The sequence below is a fragment of the Balaenoptera physalus genome (assembly GCF_965194825.1).
Source record: "Balaenoptera physalus genome assembly, chromosome: 6".
NCBI lineage: Eukaryota > Metazoa > Chordata > Mammalia > Artiodactyla > Balaenopteridae > Balaenoptera > Balaenoptera physalus.
In genome coordinates, this window is record NC_138885.1 from 62,247,726 (window position 1) to 62,268,558 (window position 20,833).

The 20,833-nt window shown below is 37.0% G+C and overlaps 1 protein-coding gene across 1 annotated transcript; it reads left to right on the forward strand.

Moving 5' to 3' along the window:
- Window positions 1-4,457: 4,457 nt before the first annotated feature.
- On the forward strand, window positions 4,458-8,152 carry LOC309662903 (cyclic GMP-AMP synthase-like; the record flags this gene model as incomplete). The annotated part of the gene is made up of 1 exon (XM_082466126.1): window positions 4,458-8,152. A coding segment is annotated over one exon (672 nt), but the record flags the coding sequence as incomplete, so codon positions are not given.
- Window positions 8,153-20,833: the final 12,681 nt, after the last annotated feature.

Below are 20,833 nucleotides of genomic sequence, written 5' to 3' on the forward strand. Positions count from 1 at the left end.
AAACCATTATACACAAAATTACAGTAATTTCTCAAGTCTAGAAAGTTCTGTTATGTGCGTGAACTCCCAGCTCTTTCCAAGATGACCTGCTCAGCACGTGAGCATGGCTTCACAGGCAGCTTCACAGGTGAATTGTATCAAACATTTAGAGAAGAGCTAACACTCATCTTTCTCAAACTCTTCCAAAATTTTGCAGAGGAAGGAACACTCCCAAACTTATTCTATGAGGCCACCATCACCCTGATACCAAAACCAGACAAAGATATACAAAAAAAAGAAAATGACAAATGTCACTGATGAATATAGATGCAAAAATCCTCAACAAAATACCAGCAAACAGAATCCAACAACACATTAAAAGGATCATACACCATGATCAAGTGGGATTTATCCCAGGGATGCAAGGATTCTTCAATATGTGCAAATCAATCAATGTGATACACCATATTAACAAATTGAAGAATAAAAACCATATGATCATCTCAATAGATGCAGAATAAGCTTTTGACAAAATTCAACACCCATTTATGATAAAAACTTTTCAGGAAGTGGGCATAGAGGGAACCTACCTCAACATAATAAAGGCCATATATGACAAACCCACAGCAAACATCATTCTCAATGGTGAAAAACTGAAAGCATTTCCTCTAAGATCAGGAACAAGACAAAGATGTCCATTCTAGCCACTATTATTCAACATAGTTTTGGAAGTCCTAACCATGGCAGTCAGAGAAGAAAAAGAAATAAAAGGAATACAAATTGGAAAAGAAGAAGTAAAAGTGTCACTGTTTGCAGATGACATGATACTATACATAGAGAATCCTAAAGATGCCACCAGAAAACTACTAGAGCTAATCAATGAATTTGGTAAAGTTGCAGGATACAAAATTAATGCACAGAAATCTCTTGCATTCCTATACACTAATGATGAAAAATCTGAAAGAGAAATTAAGGAAACACTCCCATTTACCATTGCAACAAAAAGAATAAAATACCTAGGAATAAACCTACCTAGGGAGACAAAAGACCGGTATGCAGAAAACTATAAGACACTGATGAAAGAAGTTAAAGATGATACAAACAGATGGAGAGATATGCCATGTTCTTGGATTGGAAGAATCAATATTGTGAAAATGACTATACTACCCAAAGCAATCTACAGATTCAATGCAATCCCTATCAAATTACCAATGGCATTTTTTATGGAACTAGAACAAAAAATCTTAAAATTTGTATGGAGACACAAAAGACCCCGAATAGCCAAAGCAGTCTTGAGGGAAAAAAACGGAGCTGGAGGAATCAGACTCCCTGACTTCAGACTATACTACAAAGCTACAGTAATCAAGACAGTATGGTACTGGCACAAAAACAGAAATATAGATCAGTGGAACAGGATAGAAAGCCCAGAGACAAACTCACGCACCTATGGTGAACTAGTCTATGACAAAGGAGGCAAGGATATACAATGGGGAAAAGACAGTCTCTTCAATAAGTGGTGCTGGGAAAACTGGACAGCTACATGTAAAAGAATGAAATTAAAACACTCCCTAACACCATACACAAAAATAAACTCAAAATGGATTAGAGATCTAAATATAAGACTGCACACTATAAAACTCTTAGAGGAAAACATGGGAAGAACACTCTTTGACATAAATCACAGCAAGATCTTTTTTGATCCACCTCCTAGAGTAATGGAAATAAAAAGAAAAATAAACAAATGGGACCTAATGAAATTTAAAAGCTTTTGCCAAGCAAAGGAAACTACAAACAAGACGAAAAGACAACCCTCAGAATGGGAGAAAATGTTTGCAAATGAATTAACGGACAGAGGATTAATCTCCAAAATATATAAACAGCTCATGCAGCTCAATATTAAAAAAACAAACAACTCAATCCAAAAATGGGCAGAAGACCTAAATAGACATTTCTCCAAAGAAGACATCCAGATGGCCAAGAAGCACACGAAAAGCTGCTCAACATCACTAATTATTAGAGAAGTGTAAATCAAAACTACAGTGAGGTACCACCTCACACCATTTAGAATGGGCATCATCAGAAAATCTACAAACAACAAATGCTGGAGAGGGTGTGGAGAAAAGGGTACCCTCTTGCACTGTTGGTGGGTATGTAAATTGATATAGCCACTATGGAGAACAGTATGGACGTTCCTTAAAAAACTAAAAATAGAATTACCATATGACCCAGCTAACCCACTACTGGGCATATACCCAGAGAAAACCATAATTCCAAAAGACACATGCACCCCAATGTTCATTGCAGCACTATTTACAATAGCCAGGTCATGGAATCAACCTAAATGCCCATCGACAGACGAATGGATAAAGAAGTTGTGGTACATATATACAACGGACTACTACTCAGCCATAAAAAGGAACTAAATTGGGTCATTTGTAGAGATGTGGATGGATCTAGAGACTGTCATACAGAGTGAAGTAAGTCAGAAAGAGAAAAACAAATATCATATATTAATGCATATATGTGGAACTTAGAAAAATGGTACAGATGAACCGGTTTGCAGGGCAGAAATTGAGACACAGATGTAGTGAACAAACGTATGGACACCAAGGGGGCAAAGCGGCAGGGGGTGGGGGGTGGTGTGATGAATTGGGAGATTGGGATTGACATGTATACACTGATGTGTATAAAATTGATGACTAATAAGAACCTGCTGTATAAAAAAGTAAATAAAATAAAATGCAAAAAAAAAAGAGTATCCCAAGTATTTTAGGTTTTTGATCCTATTGTAAATTGTATTTTTTTAATTTTAATTTTATAATTGTTGCTAGTATATAGAAATACTTGATTTTTATATATTGACCTTTGTCCTGCAACAATGCTAAATTCATTTATTAGCTCTAGTAGTATATCGGCAGAGTAGTTAGGATTTTCTGTATACATGATCATGTTGTCTGTGGTAAAGACAGTCTTATATCTTCCTTTTAACCTGTATGTCCTGTATGTTTTTCTTGTCTCCCATACAATGTTGAATATAAATGGTGAGAACAGATATCTTTGCCTTGTCTTTGATCCTAGGGGGAAAGTATTTTGTATTTCACCATTAAATATGATGTTAACTGTAGAGTGTTCATAGATACCTTTCATCAGGTTGAGGTAGTTTCCTTTTATTCTGGTCTGCCAAGAGTTTGAGGGTTTTGTTGCTGTTTGATCATGTTTTGTTTTATCATAAATGGGTGCTGAATTTTATCAAGTACTTTTCCTGTGTATGTTGATATAAACATGTTTTTTCTCCTTTATTCTGTTAATATGGTGACCTATACTGATTGACTTTTTTTAAGACCTCTAAATACTGAAATATATATTTCCTTAAAACAAGAACATTCTCTTATATAACTATAGTACAGTTATCAAAATTAGGAAATTAATACTGATACAATGATATCTAATTTACAGACCTCATTACAATTCTCCATTGCTCCACTAATGTCCTTTTGGGGGTCCAGTATTCAAGGTATGATCGTATTTTGTGTGAACTGTCATATTTCTTCTGTCTCCTTTAGCTTCTAACAGTTCTGTAGTCTTTCATTTTCTTTGTCTTTGACACTTTTGAAGAATATTGGTAAGTTATTTTTTAAATTATTCCTCAGTTTGGGTTTGCCTGATGTTTCCTCATGATTTGATCAGGTAATGCATTTTGGACAGGACACTAAAGAATGGATATCATGCCATCCCAGTGAGCACATCAGGAGGAACATGATGATAATTTGTCCTATTACTGGTGATGTTAACTAATGACTGCCAGGTTCCTCCACAGTAAGGTGGCTACCTTTTCCTTTATCATTAATTTGTATCTGGTAGAGGAGACTTTGTGAATAATCTGTTTCTCACTGTACTTTTGGCCACTAATTTTATCATCCATTGGTGATTCTTGCCTGAAACAAATACTACTGTGATGGTTGACAAATAGTAATTTTCTAACATTTATTACAGGGTCTGGGATCCACCATAAAAAAGAGCTTTCCTTTGTTCTCCATTTATTTATTCATTCATTTATTCATATATATGTATATATCCATATACAGCAATATATATATATAAATGTATATAATATATTTCAGTATATATGTATCAGTAGGTACAATATATCAGTACCAATTCATATGTTCTTATTTTATTTTATGGATTTTAGCCCATTACTATTATTATTTATCTATTTTGCTCAAATTGATCAAGATGAAAGGAGAAGAAGCCTTTTCAAGATGGCAGTTCTATCCATCTGACATCATTTTTTCAGAACTTCCTTACTTTTTGGCACAAGATATTTAGATCAGGCAGAATTCTAAGATGGTCCCTGAGATTTCTGCCCACTGCTGTACAAACTTGGTATAATCCTCTCCCCTTGGAAGGGGGCAGGATAGTGATTCCCATGATTGTGTTACATTATATAAAACTCTGTTACATTATAAAAACATTATATAAAACTCTCTGTAGGAGTAACACTTCTGGTTAGAAAACCTAAAGAAATATCTGTGGATATAATCCTGGCTTTGGAATATAAAAGCAGGTGGCCTACTAGCACCCAGGGAGGCCTGCCCATCAGTAACTGGCTTGGAGCAAAAGTTAAGAACAGGTTAAGACGACAGCCATTTTACCTCGTACCCAAGCATGCAAAGGAAGGAAGTGGTTTCCAAGAAGAAACATGGCGTCTGTCCTTCTCTCACATTGAAAAGGACATTTTGAAAAATCACGGACAATCTAAAACATGCTGTGAAATTGATGGAGTGAAATGTTGCAGGAAAGAGTGTTTAAAACTAATGAAATATCTTTTAGAACAACTGAAAGAAAAGTTTGGAAACCGAAAGGAATTGGATAAGTTGTGTTCTTATCATGTGAAAGCTGCCTTCTTTCACATCTGTACCCAGGACCCAGATGACAGTCAGTGGCACTCCAAGGATTTGGAGCTCTGCTTTGATAACTGTGTGACATACTTTCTTCAGTGCCTCAAGACAGAACAACTTGAGCATTATTTCATTCCTGAAGTCGATCTCTTATCTCGAGACCATATTGACAAGCTAAGTAAAGAATTTCTGTCAAAGCAAATTGAATATGAAAGAAACAATGGATTTCCAGTTTTTGGTGAATTTTGAAATTATATTTTTAAAAAGAATCAAGAATTAGAGTGACTTTATAATCATTGAAATGCGTCACAGCAATGATTGACTAAAATGAATGTAAATGATTATTCAGCTCTCCGTTTCTCTTCATAAACTCTAATCAATATAGAAGGATGGATTATCCTAGGAAACAGATTATTCAAGGAATAAGAAGCAAAGGAGTATTTAAAATATAAAAGCTTTACCAGAGTGGCATGAAAAGAAGGAAAAATACATATCACCTCAATTAAATTCATCAAGCACTGACTGAACACCACTTCTCACATAGCACAGATGTGTGGAAGGAGGCAAGGTCCTTGCCTCCGTGAACTGGTAGGTTTTGTTTAACATACGAATATGTTTGGAAGCCATGTCCTGTCCTATGTGTTAGGATAGGTAAGAAGGAAATGAAAAAATAGGTTCTGTGTGTCCCGGGAAATTCTTAATTTTTCATAGGAAAATATAGTATACTTTTCTACACATGGCTAAATATAAAACATAACTTACTTTCTTTTATTTTAAGTAATACTTTTATATGTATTTCTGAAAAGGCAATATGCACATGGTACAAAACTCAAAGAAAAGGGTATGGAATAAAATGCCATCCTCTCTCCTCTGCACTTAGGCAGCATTCAACTTGAGGCAGTTGCTGTCTGTTAACTTTTTCCTATTCATATATTTTGCACATTTTCTTATTGGCTTTTTTATTGTTTTCTCATTGTCATTTTATTTTGTTGTCATTCTCATATCACGAATAACTTCTGTGTAGACTGTCTATACCAATTTTTGTGTCTTCTAGTGAGAAAGGTTTTTTTTTTTTTAATCTTTTTTTTTTTAAATTAATTAATTAATTAATTTTTGGCTGTGTTGGGTCTTCGTTTCTGTGCGAGGGCCCTCTCTAGTTGCGGCGAGCGGGGGCCACTCTTCATCGCGGTGCACGGGCCTCTCACTGTCGCGGCCTCTCTTGTTGCGGAGCACAGGCTCCAGATGCGCAGGCTCAGTAGTTGTGGCTCACGGGCCCAGTTGCTCCGTGGCATGTGGGATCTTCCCAGACCAGGGCTCGAACCCGTGTCCCCTGCATCGGCAGGCAGATTCTCAACCACTGTGCCACCAGGGAAGCCCAGTGAGAAAGGTTTTAAAATTTAAATTTTGAATGTATCAGTCTTCTCCTTTATGCTTGTGCATTTTATGTATCTTTAACAACCTAATGTGTTTGAACGTACTAAAAGTTGGACATTTGGAGGAGAGTTTTGGGGACAGCGTGTGATAAATAAATAGAAATTTAGACAAACAAACAAACAACAACAACAAAAAAAAACAACTCTCTGCAGGGATTGTCCCGCTGGCTCTGAAGAAGAATGCTACCATGAAGTAAGAGGGTCATAAAGGGTCTTTGGGTGGCTTTTGGGATCTGAGAGAAATCACCACTGACAGCCAGAAAGAAAATGGGGGTTTCAGTCTTCAATCACAAGGAACTGAATCTTGCCAACAACCTGCATGAGCTTGGAAGAGGACTCTGAACCCTAGATGAGAAAGTAGCCTGGTTGGCCCCTTGATTTCAGCCTAGTGAGATGCTGAGTAGAGATCCATTTGAGGTATACCTGGACTTCTGACCTACAGAAATGGTGAGATAATAAATGGGTGTTATTTTTAACAGCTACGTTTGTGGTGATTTGTATGAAGCAATAGCAAACTAATACAGTGTTCCAGGCTCCCTTGTGCTCTCCCTGCCCAAGCCCTGGAATCAGTCATTTTTTCAGAGAGTCTTCCAACAATGAGAAAGCTGGCTATAATTTCATATAAATAATAAGCCTGGCTATAATTATATATATTTATATTCACACACACACAGACACACACACACTCTCTGTATTAGAACAAAAATAAAAACCCAGCTATCTCTCTCTCTATCTGCATATGCCTCTAATCCTCTTTTTCTCTTGTTTAATATTTTATTCTTTTGTTTGTCAGTTTTTAATGGTATAATTTAATTCATATCTATTGTTTATACAATGATTAATAAATGTATTCAACTTTCCTCTTTCCCTTTTCAAAAATCATCTTTTATTTATTTTTTGGCTGCACCATGTGGCATGCAGGATCTTAGTTCCCTGACCAGGTAAAGAACCCTCGTCCCCTGCAGTGGAAAGCAGATTCTTAACCACTGGACCACCAGGGAAGTCCCAACCATCTTTTAATTTTATTGATTTTCTCTATTGTTTGCCCTGTTTCTATTTCACAGATTTCCTCTTTTTTATTAATTTCCTCTATTTTTTTGGCTTAATTTACTCTTATTTTATATCTTCTTGAGGTAGAAACTTGGATTTGAAAGAAATTTTTTTCTATATAAGCACTTAAAGCTATAACTTTCTGTCTGGTTATTGCTAATCCCACAAATGTGGATATGTTGTGTTTTCATTATAATTTGGTTCAAATATTTTCTAATTTCCTTTATGACTTTTTTGACTGATGATTATTCAGAATATTTTTAAATTTCCAACTATTTGGGAAAGTTTTGATATTTTAATTAGTAATTAATTTCTAATTCCATTGTAACTGAAAAACATTCCATGTGACTTTGATCATTATAAATTTATTGAAATGCATCCTGTATTTCAGCATATGACTTACCTTGATAAAAGCCAGTACCTTACTGCCTTGATTATTGCTGCTTTGTCATAAGTTTTTTTTTGTTTGTTTGTTTTTTATGAATTTATTTATTTATTTATTTATTTATTTATTCTTGGCGTGTTGGGTCTTCGTTTCTGTGCGAGGGCTTTCTCCAGTTGCGGTGAGTGGGGGCCACTCTTCATCGTGGTGCGCGGGCCTCTCACTGTCGCGGCCTCTCCCGTTGCGGAACACAGGCTCCAGACGTGCAGGCTCAGTAGCTGTGGCTCACGGGCTTAGTTGCTCCGCGGCATGTGGGATCTTCCTGGACCAGGGCTCGAACCCGTGTCCCCTGCATTGGCAGGCAGATTCTTAACCACTGCGCCACCAGGGAAGCCCCTGTCATAAGTTTTAAAATCAGGGAATGTGAGTCCTCCAGCCTTGTTCTTTTTAAAGATGGTTTTGTCTAATCTGAATCCCTCCATTTCCATATGAATTTCGGATGTTTGTCAATTTCTGCAAAAGAAGACAACTGGGATTTTGATAGGGATTGCGCTGAATCTGTAGGAAAAGTTGGGAAGTATTGTAATCTTAACAATATTAAGTCTTCTGATCTACGAACATGAGCTATCTTTTCATTTATTTAGGTCTTCTTTAATTACTTTTAACTACATTTTGCAGTTTTAACAAACTACAAAAATCTTACACTTACTTTGTTAAAATATTCCCAAGTATTCTTATTATTTTTGATGCTATTACAAATAGAATTGCTTTCTTAGTATGATTTTTATTTTATTTAAAAAATTTTTTTATTATTTTATTTTTTTGGCTGCATTGGGTCCTTGTTGCTGCATGTGAGCTTTCTCTAGTTGCGGTGAGCAGGGGCTGCTCTTCGTTGTGGTGCATGGGCTTCTCATTGCGGTGGCTTCTCTTGTTGCGGAGCATGGGCTTTAGGCGTGCGGGCTTCAGTAATTGGAGCACATGGGCTCAGTAGTTGTGGCACACAGGGTTAGTTGCTCCACGGCATGTGGGATCTTCCTGGACCAGGGCTCGAACCTGTGTCCCCTGCATTGGCAGGCAGATTCTTATCCACTGCGCCACCAGGGAAGTCCCGTTAGTATGATTTTTAGATTGTTCAATGCTACTGTATAGAAGTAAACAATAGAAATACATTTTGTGTATTGATCTTGTATCCTTCAGCCTTTCTAAGCTTATTAGTTCTAATTGTGTTTTCATGAATTTCTTAGGTTTTCTATATACAAGATCATGTCTTCTGTGAATAAAGTTTTAAATACGTCTTCCTTTTTAATTTGGATGTTATTTATTTATTTATTTATTTATCTTATCTAACTGTCCAGGCTAGAATCTCCAGAACAATGTTGGATAGTATCTTTTTTTTTTTTTTTTTTTACTTATAACCTATCTCTGTTACAGTGTATTTTGTTTAAATAGCATCATAGTGAGTAGTATGTTATATTGATATGCCATTCTCTGCCCTTTAATTAGAGAGTTTATTCATTTTATATTTCATGTAATTTTTATATGGTTTAGGTCTGTGGTATGATGGTAAATAGGCTTTCCAAAATAAAAAGTCCTTACTTTTAACATCTACTGATTTCCACTGTGTAAATATTCCCACCAATGCTGGTTTCAAACTACCAACATGTTTTCATTAGATGGAGAGTTGGGAAAGGTGTACATTCAGTTTCATGAGGTGGCATCAATCAGCTCCAGCACACATTAAAGATGTTTTACTACTACCATCTTTCTATGTGTTTTCTCTTTCTAATTTTTTTGGCTTCCTTTTCCCCTTTATTCTATGCCTTTTTATAGGTTGAATTGTCTTAGAATTTTATTTAGCTTTCTCTATTGAAGTATTATCTATACCTCCACATTCTTTTTTTTTCCTCCAGTGACTGCTCTAAGGTTTACAGTATACATATTTAACTAATCACAGCCTATCTTCACATAATGTTATATCATTTCATACATAAGAACCCAAATTACAACAGTATATTTCCTATTTCCCCTCCTCATGCTTTTTCTTATTAATTGATTTCTTGTTAATTTTATTTCTAAAAATGTGATTAATCTCACAAAATTGTCATTTTTTTGGTACAGAAAATCAACAATCTTTTGCATAATTTAAAAATGCTAAAATGTATTTTATATTGTACTACATATTAACCATTTATGGCATTTTAAAAATTTTATTTATTTTATTTATTTATTTTTGGTTGCATTGGGTCTTTGTTGCTGTGTGCAGGCGTTCTCTAGTTTTGGTGAGTGGGGGCTGCTCTTTGTTGCGATGCATGGGCTTCTCATCTCGGTGGCTTCTCTTGTTGCAGAGCACAGGCTCTAGGCGCGTGGACTTCAGTAGTTGTAGCTCGCGGGCTCAATAGTTGTGGCTTGCGGGCTCTAGAGTATAGGCTCGGTAGTTGTGGCGCACAGGCTTAGTTTCTCCGCGGCATGTGGGATCTTCCCAGACCACGGCTCGAACCTGTGTCCCCTGCACTGGCGGGAGGATTGCCAACCACTGTGCCACCAGGGAAGCCCCTGGCATTCTTTATTATTTTGTGTATATTTGAATTTTTATTTAGTATTATTTTCTTTTAGCCTGAAGAACTTCTTTTAACATTTTTTGTGGTACAAGTTTTGTGGACAAGAAATTCTTCCAGGTTTGTTTGTCTGAGGATATCTTTTACTTTCATTTTGAATGATATTTTTTACTGAATATAGATTTCTAGTTTGACAGACTTACCTTTCTTTCGGCATTTTGTAAATGGCTTTCCATTGTCTTCTGGCTTGCAGCACATGGGCTCAGTAGTTGTGGCTCACGAGCTCTAGAGCACAGTCTCTATAGTTGTGGCACATGGGCTTAGTTGCTCCGTGGCATGTGGGATCTTCCCGGACCAGGGCTTTAACCTGTGTCCTCTGCATTGGCAGGCGGATTCTTAACCACTGCACCACCAGGGAAGTCCCCAGACCCCTGTAGTCTTTTTTTGTCTAGCTAATTAAAAAATTTTTCTTTATAATAATTGTGGTTTTTGTAACAATTTGATTATAATGTGCCTTTGCCTTGGTTTTCTTTTTTGAAGTATGTTGAGCTATTTAGATCACTGGATTAATATTTTTAGTTAAATCTAGAAAATTTCAGCCATTAAAATTTTTTTCTTTTGGAAGTGATGGATATGTTTATGGCATTGATTATGGTGATGGTTTCATGGATGTAAATTATCTCCAAACTCAAGGAGATAATCAAAAATACATCAAACATGCTTTTTTGTTTTTGGTAAGTCAATTATACCTCAATAACTTGTTTAAAATTATTTTTCTGACTTCTCCCTTTTCTGAGATTCAAATCACATATATGTTGGACCACTTGACATTGTTCCTTAAGCAATGTATGCTTTGCTGTTGATTTTTAAAAGTACCTTGAGTTATGATTTACATACCATAAAATTCACTCATTTTAAGTGTATAATTTAACCACGCAATTTTTCAGTTTTGCAGAGATGCGCACCATTGCCACAATTTTAGAACATTTCCAACATTCCCAAAAGGAATCTTGCACCTTTTTATAGTCACCTCCCATTTTTACCCCTAGCCCTAAGCAATCACTAGTCTATTTTCTACCTCTATGATTTGCCTTGTCTTGACTTTTCATATAAATGGGATCACACAACATTTTTTGTTTTGTGTCTGGCTTCTTGCACTGAGAAAATACATTAGTATTTGAGGTTTGTCTTTTTTTAAATCTCTTTTTCTATTTCTACTTCAGTTTTGATAGTTTCCATTGCACTGTCTTCAAGTTCACTTATTTCTTTTTCTGCAGTGTCTAGTATATTAAGTTCAGTGAATTTTTAATTTCACATATTTTAATTTTCAGCTCTAGAAGTTTGACTTGGCTTTTTTTAATAATGTCCATTTCTCTCTTCATTGTATATGTTTTCCTTAAATCTTTAATTATATTCATTAAAGGTGATTTATAGTCCTTATCTGTTAATTTTATTGTTTCTGTCAATTCTGGGTCTGCTTCCATTAACTGATTTTCTCCTGGTTATGGGTCACATTTTCCTGATCCTTGCACTTCCAGTAAATTTTTATTATATGCCTTCTATTGTGAATCTCATCTTATTAAGTGTATGAATTTTGTTATCTTTCTTTGAAGAAGGTTGGGTTTTATTCCTGTGAGCAGTTAATCTATTGCAGCTCCCCTTAATCTTTTTGAGGCTTGTCTTAAAGCTTTGGTAGGGCATGTGTAGCATAACCTATATTGTAGTGGTAATTCAGCTCTAGTCTTGGCAGAGCCTTTCTGGAGCCTCTACTGAATGCCCAGTTGTTCAGGGATGTTTCTCCACTCTGGCTCAAGTACAGAAGTTGAATGTCTTCTAATTCTACGGATACTCTAGTGGTTTTTCAGTTTATAGTTCCCTGGTAGTTATCTTTGCCTGGTCTCATTGAGTGTGACCCTATGCAGATACAGATAAGTATTTAGCTAAAGACTTAAAGGGATCCCTATGAAGATTTCTGGAGCCCTTATTCTGTGCACCTCCCATTCCCTTGTTTTCTGTGCCCCTCCCATTCCCTTGTTTTCTGTGCCACAGATTCTAGCTGCCTCAGTCCCCTTTGCCTCTGATCTCTTTCTTTTTGCTCAGTGAGACTACTGTGCTTTGCTTGGGTTCTTCCTTCCATCCCATGGCCTGGAAGGTGCTTCCATGCAGTCAGTCTGGGTAATTGTAGGTTGACTTTGCTTGTTTTCCTTCCCTCAAGGATAATAGTCCTGTACTGCCTGTAGTCCAATATCTGAACATAGTTGTTTCAAATATTTTACCTAGTTTTCTAGTATTTTACCATAGCGGAATTGGTCCAGTAGCAGCACACAATCATGGCAAAAACCTTAAGTTCCAAGACTGTTCATTTTTAAACCAGAAATATTTTTTTCCAAGAGGTATTTTATCAGTTTAAAAAGTATTTTTTAACGATTTTTAAATTGCCAAAGTGATATTAAAGTAAATTGAAAAATAAATGTTAGAAATCACCAAGGTATTTAACTGTGGTTACCTTTATGCAGGTTAATGAAAAACAAAACTTTACAACCCAAGTAGTAATTAGGAGCTTATGTCAAGATTTTTCAGTGAATGTCCCTCCCATTTTTATCTCTTCCTTCATCTTCCAAAGATAAGCCATTCATCTGCAAAATATTTTTCTTCTAAAAAGAAACTGTTTCCAGAGGGGTTTGTATTTGATTTAAGATAGTTATTTGGGGAATATTTAAGTACAAAAAAAAATACATCTTAAAATACTCTCTAAGTGGAAATTGTATTAGCTAGATAATTGCATGGGTCCAGAATAAATGTAAAGTGTTTCCAGCTTCCCTCTAACAATCTAATAAAAATAGTAATAATAATAATAGCGAATACCTATATAGATTTTATTATGTGCCAAGTAATCCAAGTGCTTTATATATGTTAACTTGCTTAATAAGCCTGTGAGGTAAATGTTATAATTTACGTCACTCTACAGATGAAGAAACAGAGCTACAGAGAGATTAAATAATTTTTCCAAGGTCACACAGCTAGAATGATTCAAATGTATTCTGAATACATTTTGGAGAAGGTGCCTCTGACCTAGCCAAAAAGCAGACTTCACTAAATGAGGTAATCATTTAAATGTACAATCCCTTTTGATTGCTGGCTCAAGGCCCAAACTCATACTCATACCTAAGGAAGATCTCGCCAGATTAAGTCAACTGGGGTGTTGCCTGCATTCATTGTGTAAGACTTGTATCATCATACATATCCTGTAACTGAGGCCAGAATTTTGGGCAAAAGTGGTCATTCACATCAACAGTGTAATTTGGATTGAAAAAGCTGAGGGTTTTGCTAGCATCACAATGGTTTTATTTAAGACATTGTTCATGTCTGTCTAAATGAAAACAAAATTCTGGGTTGGCTCACTGAAAGAAATTTTACCTTTTCTTACAGGGTTAGAGGTTGAGAGACTTGGAAAGTAGCTGTGCTTTTTGAACTCCTGGCAGGAGACAAATCTTTCTTTCAGCACATAAAATCTTAGTGATTGAATTATGCATGTGTTAAAAGCCCCCAGAAGAGAACTGCTCATCTTATTAAGTAGAGAATCTACTGATAGAGGCAGGAAGTAGTGGCTAAGAGGAGGGAAAAAGAAGGTCACCCTGGCAAAGATAGGTGTTCCAGTTGGGAAAGGGGTGACCTGGTGATACTCACACCTTCTTTGGAAAAGAAGGAAGTATTTCCTGGGGCCCTGGCTCAGGCTCACCTAGTATATGCTGGGTTTCATTCACTACCAACCAGAAAGAAATGCCAGTTTGGTGGGTGAAATCTCCTAAGAGCCAGGTTATGGCAGGTTGGAAAAAAAAAATCTATGAATTCTTCTAATGATAGTGGAGACATAGAGACCTGGATTTGTCAGGAATACATAAGACATCTCGACAGGGGCCTGAAACCCAGGGGTATGTGTAGGGTAGTAAGTACTACTTCCTTGGGAATTTCCTCCCATCTGAGTCCTTGGCTGGCATGGCTGAGGACATATGTTCATTACATCTGAACAGAAATGCACTATTGCCTGACAGACATGGCCTGACTTGATGGTGGAAACACATCTCTTTTGGATACTACGACACCTACTAAAGTTGTTCCCCTTAGAGCCTCTACCCGTTGGAAAAAACGGTGCCCCTTTTCTAAAACGTATGGATAAAAATTAAAATAATATTAAGCTGGAATATGCACAATTTACATTAAAGAGAAATTAAAATAGTTTTTCTCCTGGATTTTCAGATCACAATATTCTGGATAAATTCACTGAAACTGAACTTAAATTTCTTTCTCTTTCTCACTCATTTTTTTGGTGCCCAAGCATGTTTAGTCTGCCCATTTAGTAATTCAGCAAGTCCACTAGCCAGCTCAAATGTGAAAGTTTTTTTTTTAATATCCCATCTTTATTTTAGTCTTGAACTTACTTGCCAGTCATTCTTGACACTACACAAAATTGAATAGTTGTATGAGTATGTAGCTATGTCTAAGACAGTAATTTTGTAAACTTTTGATAGAAAACTCAAAGAGAATTACTATAGCTCTTTTGCCTTTTATCATCATAAATATCCTGAAACCAGGATTTAAATTGGGAACAGCAGACTTTGGAGATAGGGTGGGGTTGAGTGAGGCTCAGCACACCCTATCCGAAACATATTTTGATAAACATTTCTTCTGGGAAACCAGGGAACTGAACAATTAAAAACTTTCATATGGTACTAGGCAGGGAAATGTCTAATAGCTACAGCTAATAAATTGGTTTCAGGGAATTGGAGCACATAGTGGAAGAGTGAGAAAGCATTGAAATGTTATGCATATTAATACCAATCTGATGCATTTGTAAATTTGTGACATTAATAATCTATGTACAAAAATTAACATAATTTTATAATTATAATTATAAAAGGAGCTAAGTTTCTAAGAAAAGCATGTGAATTAAAATGAGACAAATATTTCAAATCATGATCATTTAAAAAGTTATGACAATTACAAGAATATTTTAAATTAACAGAACAATTTTCCAAAATCTAAGTAAAAACAAATTCTATTTTATTCTATTCTAGAAAATCCCACAATTTTGAAGATGGGTTAATTCATCTGAAAATAAAACAATTTTTGCCATGAATTTTAACACACAAAGTCTGTTATGTACAGAATCATGCACAGAAACCAATTATTTGCAAGGCAGATCAAACCTGCCTAAAGAACTGAAAAAGTTAATTTAGAACTTAATAAACAAAAAGTCTATATTTGCAGATATGTTATTCATTGAGATATTATGGGTTTGAAAATTGTTAATAAAAATTATAACTTATGGGATTTTAAATATATCTTTAAAATTTTTCTTATTTACTCAAAAAGTGTTTTAAAATTAATTTCACTGGTTCACTCTCTGAATTAAGTTTTCTCAGCAGATGGGCATGTCTCATCTGCTAATTTACCAGTTATTTGAGTTTCTTGCCAACTGAAGTATTTCAAAACTTGGGATATTTATACAAACTGCTCAGGGGTGAGCTGTTAGCCTACGACTGTCCATGTCTTCACGAGAAAAGTATTAACTACTCTATCACATGTGGTTCAAGTCTAACATCAAGTCTATTTTCATTTTCCCGAGGTAAATGAAAACTGCTTAAACCTCTTCACGCCAGATGGGAAGGAAATCCTAGAATACACTCTTGGGGTTCCCTCAATCCCTTTGCTCATCCAAAAATTGTGGTGGCTTTCTATACAACAAAAAGGCCAATCCACTTTCACTTCTATCTGGGGAGGAACTTTGTGTCTTAAGATCTGCTGTTGTCTTGTGGTCATCATTCCTTGCTGCTACACACTGTCCCTTTTGTGTGTCCACTTGACTGTCCAGAGCTGCAGGGAAGTCACCCTCAGCCAACTTCTGCCACAGGTCATCCTAAGCTTTCAAAGGAGACCACATAGGTGGGTGGCTCAGCTTGATGCAGGGTTCCTTCCCTTGAGGTCTCTGGAGATCACCTAAGTGCCCAGGCAGCTAAGTTCTGCCCAGAAGTGCTGTGCTTGAGCTGATTAGAGGGTCAGTCCATCACAGAATATGCAACTACTCTCCCTCTTTCCAGTCTCAGAAATTCGGGGAGGCTAGGGAGGGGTTGGCTAACCTCCTTTCCTTTCCAACTTTCAAGACATCGAGTATTCATTCCACATCCTTCATCAGAAAACAGAGCTTGCTTGCCTTTGACTGGGTCAAGATTATTTTTAATGGGAAATATCAATATTTTCTCTGCTTCCCTGATCAGTCATCCTGCCCAGTATAATTAAAGGGAATCTCTGGAATCTATCTTGCTAATGCAACAAGTAAATAACCACCACTACTACCAACAACAACACAATTCAAAACAGAAGTTAAATCTTTGGTGGGTCACCCCACTACTTTTATACCATTATGTAGCATGAGAATCTTCAGGTGCCTCTCTATTTTTAAAAAATCTCTACTTTTTCCAATGAACTACCTATATCTTCTCTTAGGTGGAAATTCAGTAATTTAGGTAACAATTTTATTATTTTTAAATTTTTTAAAAATTAAATTTATTTATTTACTTTTAAAAAATTTTTGGCTGCATTGGGTCTTCGTTGCTGCTCATGGGCTTTATTTGTGGCGAGCAGGGGCTACTCTTCATTGCAGTGTGCAGGCTTCTCATTGCGGTGGCTTCTCTTGTTGTGGAGCATGGGATCTAAGTGCCTGGGCTTCAGTAGTTGTGGCTTGCAGGCTCTTGAGCACAGGCTCAGTAGTTGTGGTGCACGGGCTTAGTTGTTCCACGGCATGTGGGATCTTCCCAGACCAAGGATTCAACCCGTGTCCCCTGCATTGGCAGGCGGATTCTTAACCACTGCACCACAAGGGAAGTCCCTAGGTAACAATTTTAGGTGGGACCTATTTTTGTCTATTCTCCAGGTGGGATATAGAGCAGTGCTGTTTAGTAAAACTTTCTGTGATAATGAAAATGTTCTCTATCTGTGCTGTTTAATATGGTAGCCACTAGGCCCATGTGGCCATTGAGCACTTGATGTGGCACATGCAACTGAGAAACTGAAATTTTAATTTTATTTAATTTTAGATAAATTTAAATAGCATGCATGGCTAATAGTTAATGCATTGGACAGAGTATTTGCCTTAGCTACTCTTTATGAAAGAAATTAATCAAAATTCATTTCCAGAGTGAATTTTTTTCTTAACTCTGAGTTTAAACTCCTTTTCAAACAAAACTAAACAAAAACTTCATCTGGTATTTTTCAAAAACACACATGCTGAAAATGTGTATTTTTGTTCTTTTATCAAAACAAAAGATTATTATAAACATTAGAACCAGATATTTTTGCTGCATAAGCCTTACACATCAGCCTTTCCCTCTTCCACAGCATAGCTTTTATAAGTTAAACATTTGCAATGGTAACATAAATATTTCTCTCCAAAATTAACACACACTGAATTTCAAGTGCAGAGAGACATTCTTCAACCCCACAACCTATCTTTCTGTCAACATAACCTGTCTGACAAAGCTGTTCTATGAATTGACTCATTTATGAAATGTGCTTTTTTGCCTCTTAAGACTCTGCTGTGTAGAGAAATTGGAAACTAAAAATAAATATGAACTTATGTTATTTCTTCGGGCTTACTATCTCTTTGACAACTTGCCTTCAACTAAAACAGGCCTGAGACTGGTTAAGAGTCTCATCTAACAGACTCGGGTTTCTGTCCTACCCAAAAAACTAAATATATATGAAGCTCTGTTGTCTTCAGTAGGAGGTATTTTAATTTACCATGTGGCCACTGTTTGCCCATGGTTATTTTTAGAAGCCTGTTCATATTGGACAATTGTATACTCTGCCACAGGGGCTAAAGTTAGTTGCCAAAGATCCATTTATCTTCCCTCTCACTCACTGGGCCCCCAGTCTCTAAAATTATATATTAAAAAATGTCTGACCACTCAGGAATAATTCCAATGTTCAAACATCATACATTTTTTGGTAGCTAAAAAGTGAATCTGCAAAGAAAAATGATTCACTTTTGCTTCTGTGACCAAAAGGCTAAGGAATTTCATTGGAAAAATGACTATATTTAGGGAGTCTAATTTATGCAACTTGTGGTCAATAGGTCTTTTTTTTTTTTTTAAAGGCAGACTGCCACGTGCAGAGCCTCATTTGGATGTGTCTGGAGTCTTGGAAGCTTGACTACCCTACGTTCTCCTACAAATGGACCTTGAGAGCTTGTTTGGAGGTTCTAGCAGGGGAGCGGAGCTACTCGTATACCCTTGACCGAAGAAGAACGGTCCTCCTCTATCGGGGAAGGTCGTCCTCTTCGACCGAGCGCGCAGCTTCGGGAGGGACGCACATGGAGCGGTGAGGGAGGAAGGGGACACCCGCCTAGCCAGCCAGATCAACCGAATCAACCCTGGAGATCAATGGGGTGACAGATGTCGCTGCCAGATCGCCCTCACATCCGTCAATAGGTCTTTTAATAAACGATTGGCATACCTGCGTCTTCAGTACACATGGTTTAAAAGCTGGCTCTGGAGGAAACTGAATAGAATTACAATTCAAATGTATTTACTCATTTGCCCAACAAATTATTTTCTACTGGAATGAAAAGTTACAGCTGATTTAAAGAATGTATTTTCCCCTCAGCTGTCTAATATAGTGGCCTGGGACATGCGCCATGACTATAATAATTTATTCAAGAATTCAAAGCTGCTGTATAGTCTATATAAGTATCATGGAAAATCATACTTCATTTAAAATTCTTGTATTGAAGAAGAAAGTCATACATCAGAATGTGCATCAGCAATGTACCAACAGGGATGTGTAGTAAACAAATGCCAGGAAATTAAGGCTGATGGCTTAGACTTTTTTCTCCTGTGGGTCTAAGCATTAAAAAGAATTACACACTGAAGGAAGTATACTTGTACCAAATGGTAATAACACTGCATCACTGGGTTGGTCTCTGAGCCCAAATTGGGATTGATTAATACTCTCACCCATGCACTATGGCTAGGGACAAGCACATGAGAAATGCATAGATATACATTATTTATTTCTGTTGTACTTAGCACAGTGGGATCTGTGCCCTTTAAAAATTAATTATGTAGATGCTGAAATGGGTAATTTGGAGTCGGTGAAGGGTTTGTTATACTGAGCATGTTTCCTGACTTCACCAAAGAAGTGATAAGAATAAAAGGACTCAAATCATAGCAAGAACTTTGCGGGAGGGTGGAAATTAACTTCCTAAACAAAGTAATGAGATGTGAAAACAACTCTCAGAGAATTGATACAATCTCTGTCCCTAAAATATGTCAAAAATAGGGTACTTCCCCTTTGTCTGATAGGGGTGCGTTAAATGCAGCTTCTTTGGAAATAGGGGCTGTTCTACAACTAAGGCTGGGAGATGCCCATTTGTGGCTGTAAGTCTGGGATGTAGCCATTTTCTTCTGTCCACAGATGCTTGTGCTGCATACCCTGCCACAGACTTTGCTTTGCAACTGAGCCAACAGAGCTCAATAATTATTTGTTGGGTCAAATGAATCAATGTAGGAAGAAATAAGGAACTTACTTATCTCTTACTACGTAACAACAGTACCTTGTATTTAGCAGCTTACAACACAAACATTTATTATCTCACAGTTCCTGGGGATCGGGAATTCAGGAATGGCTCAGCTTGGTGGTTCTAGCGCAAGGTTTCTCACGAGTTGCGGGTAAGATGTTGGCCGAGATGTGGAAGCACAGACTAGGGCCTCTCTCCTATCGGAGTTTGGGAGCTGAAGGGCCATTATTAGCGGCAGGTGGCGAGCACAATGAAGTAAGGGGTGGAGATCCCAAATTGAGGGGTATCTGAAATTCGGCCAGAGGAAATGGAACTATATAATGAAGCACTAGGAGGAGTCAGAATGTCAAAGCAGACTGAAGAGGAGTGAGGGGAGAGCCACGGAGCAAGCAGACTGTACGTGACTTGAAACAGAGCGGGCAGGACGGCTGATCACGTTGTGAGAAAAGAACGAGGCTGGGAAGCGCCAGCCAGAGCATCCTGATTTGGGCTCTCAGCAGCTCCAGGTGCCTGCCCTTGCTCCCCCGGGTGGCAGGGAGGAGTTAACAGATGGGATAGGTGGAGAAGGAGTTTTAAGAGGAGGAGTTTTCACCCTGAAAGCAGCCCTCTGTAGGCAGTTGCCTGCTCACCGTGGTGTAGTTCAAACCCTGCTTCTCTCTTGTGTTTCCGTGAACACCCACTCCGTCCAGCTCCTGACCTTGCTGGAGTCTCCAATATGACATCATGCTACTGCTTCTGTCATCATGGGATTCTGAAAATATTTATTCACAACCCTCACAGATTGAACAGAAAATCAATAAACATTAGGTTCCATCACAGTCTTTGAAAATACGTCACCATGAGAAATGTGTAAAGAATTTCCATACAATTGAGAAAATTAGAAAATGGACTGGGTACCAGATAATATTAAGTAGTAATTCTTTTTCTTTTTTTTTCTTTTAGGAGTAACAGCGATATTG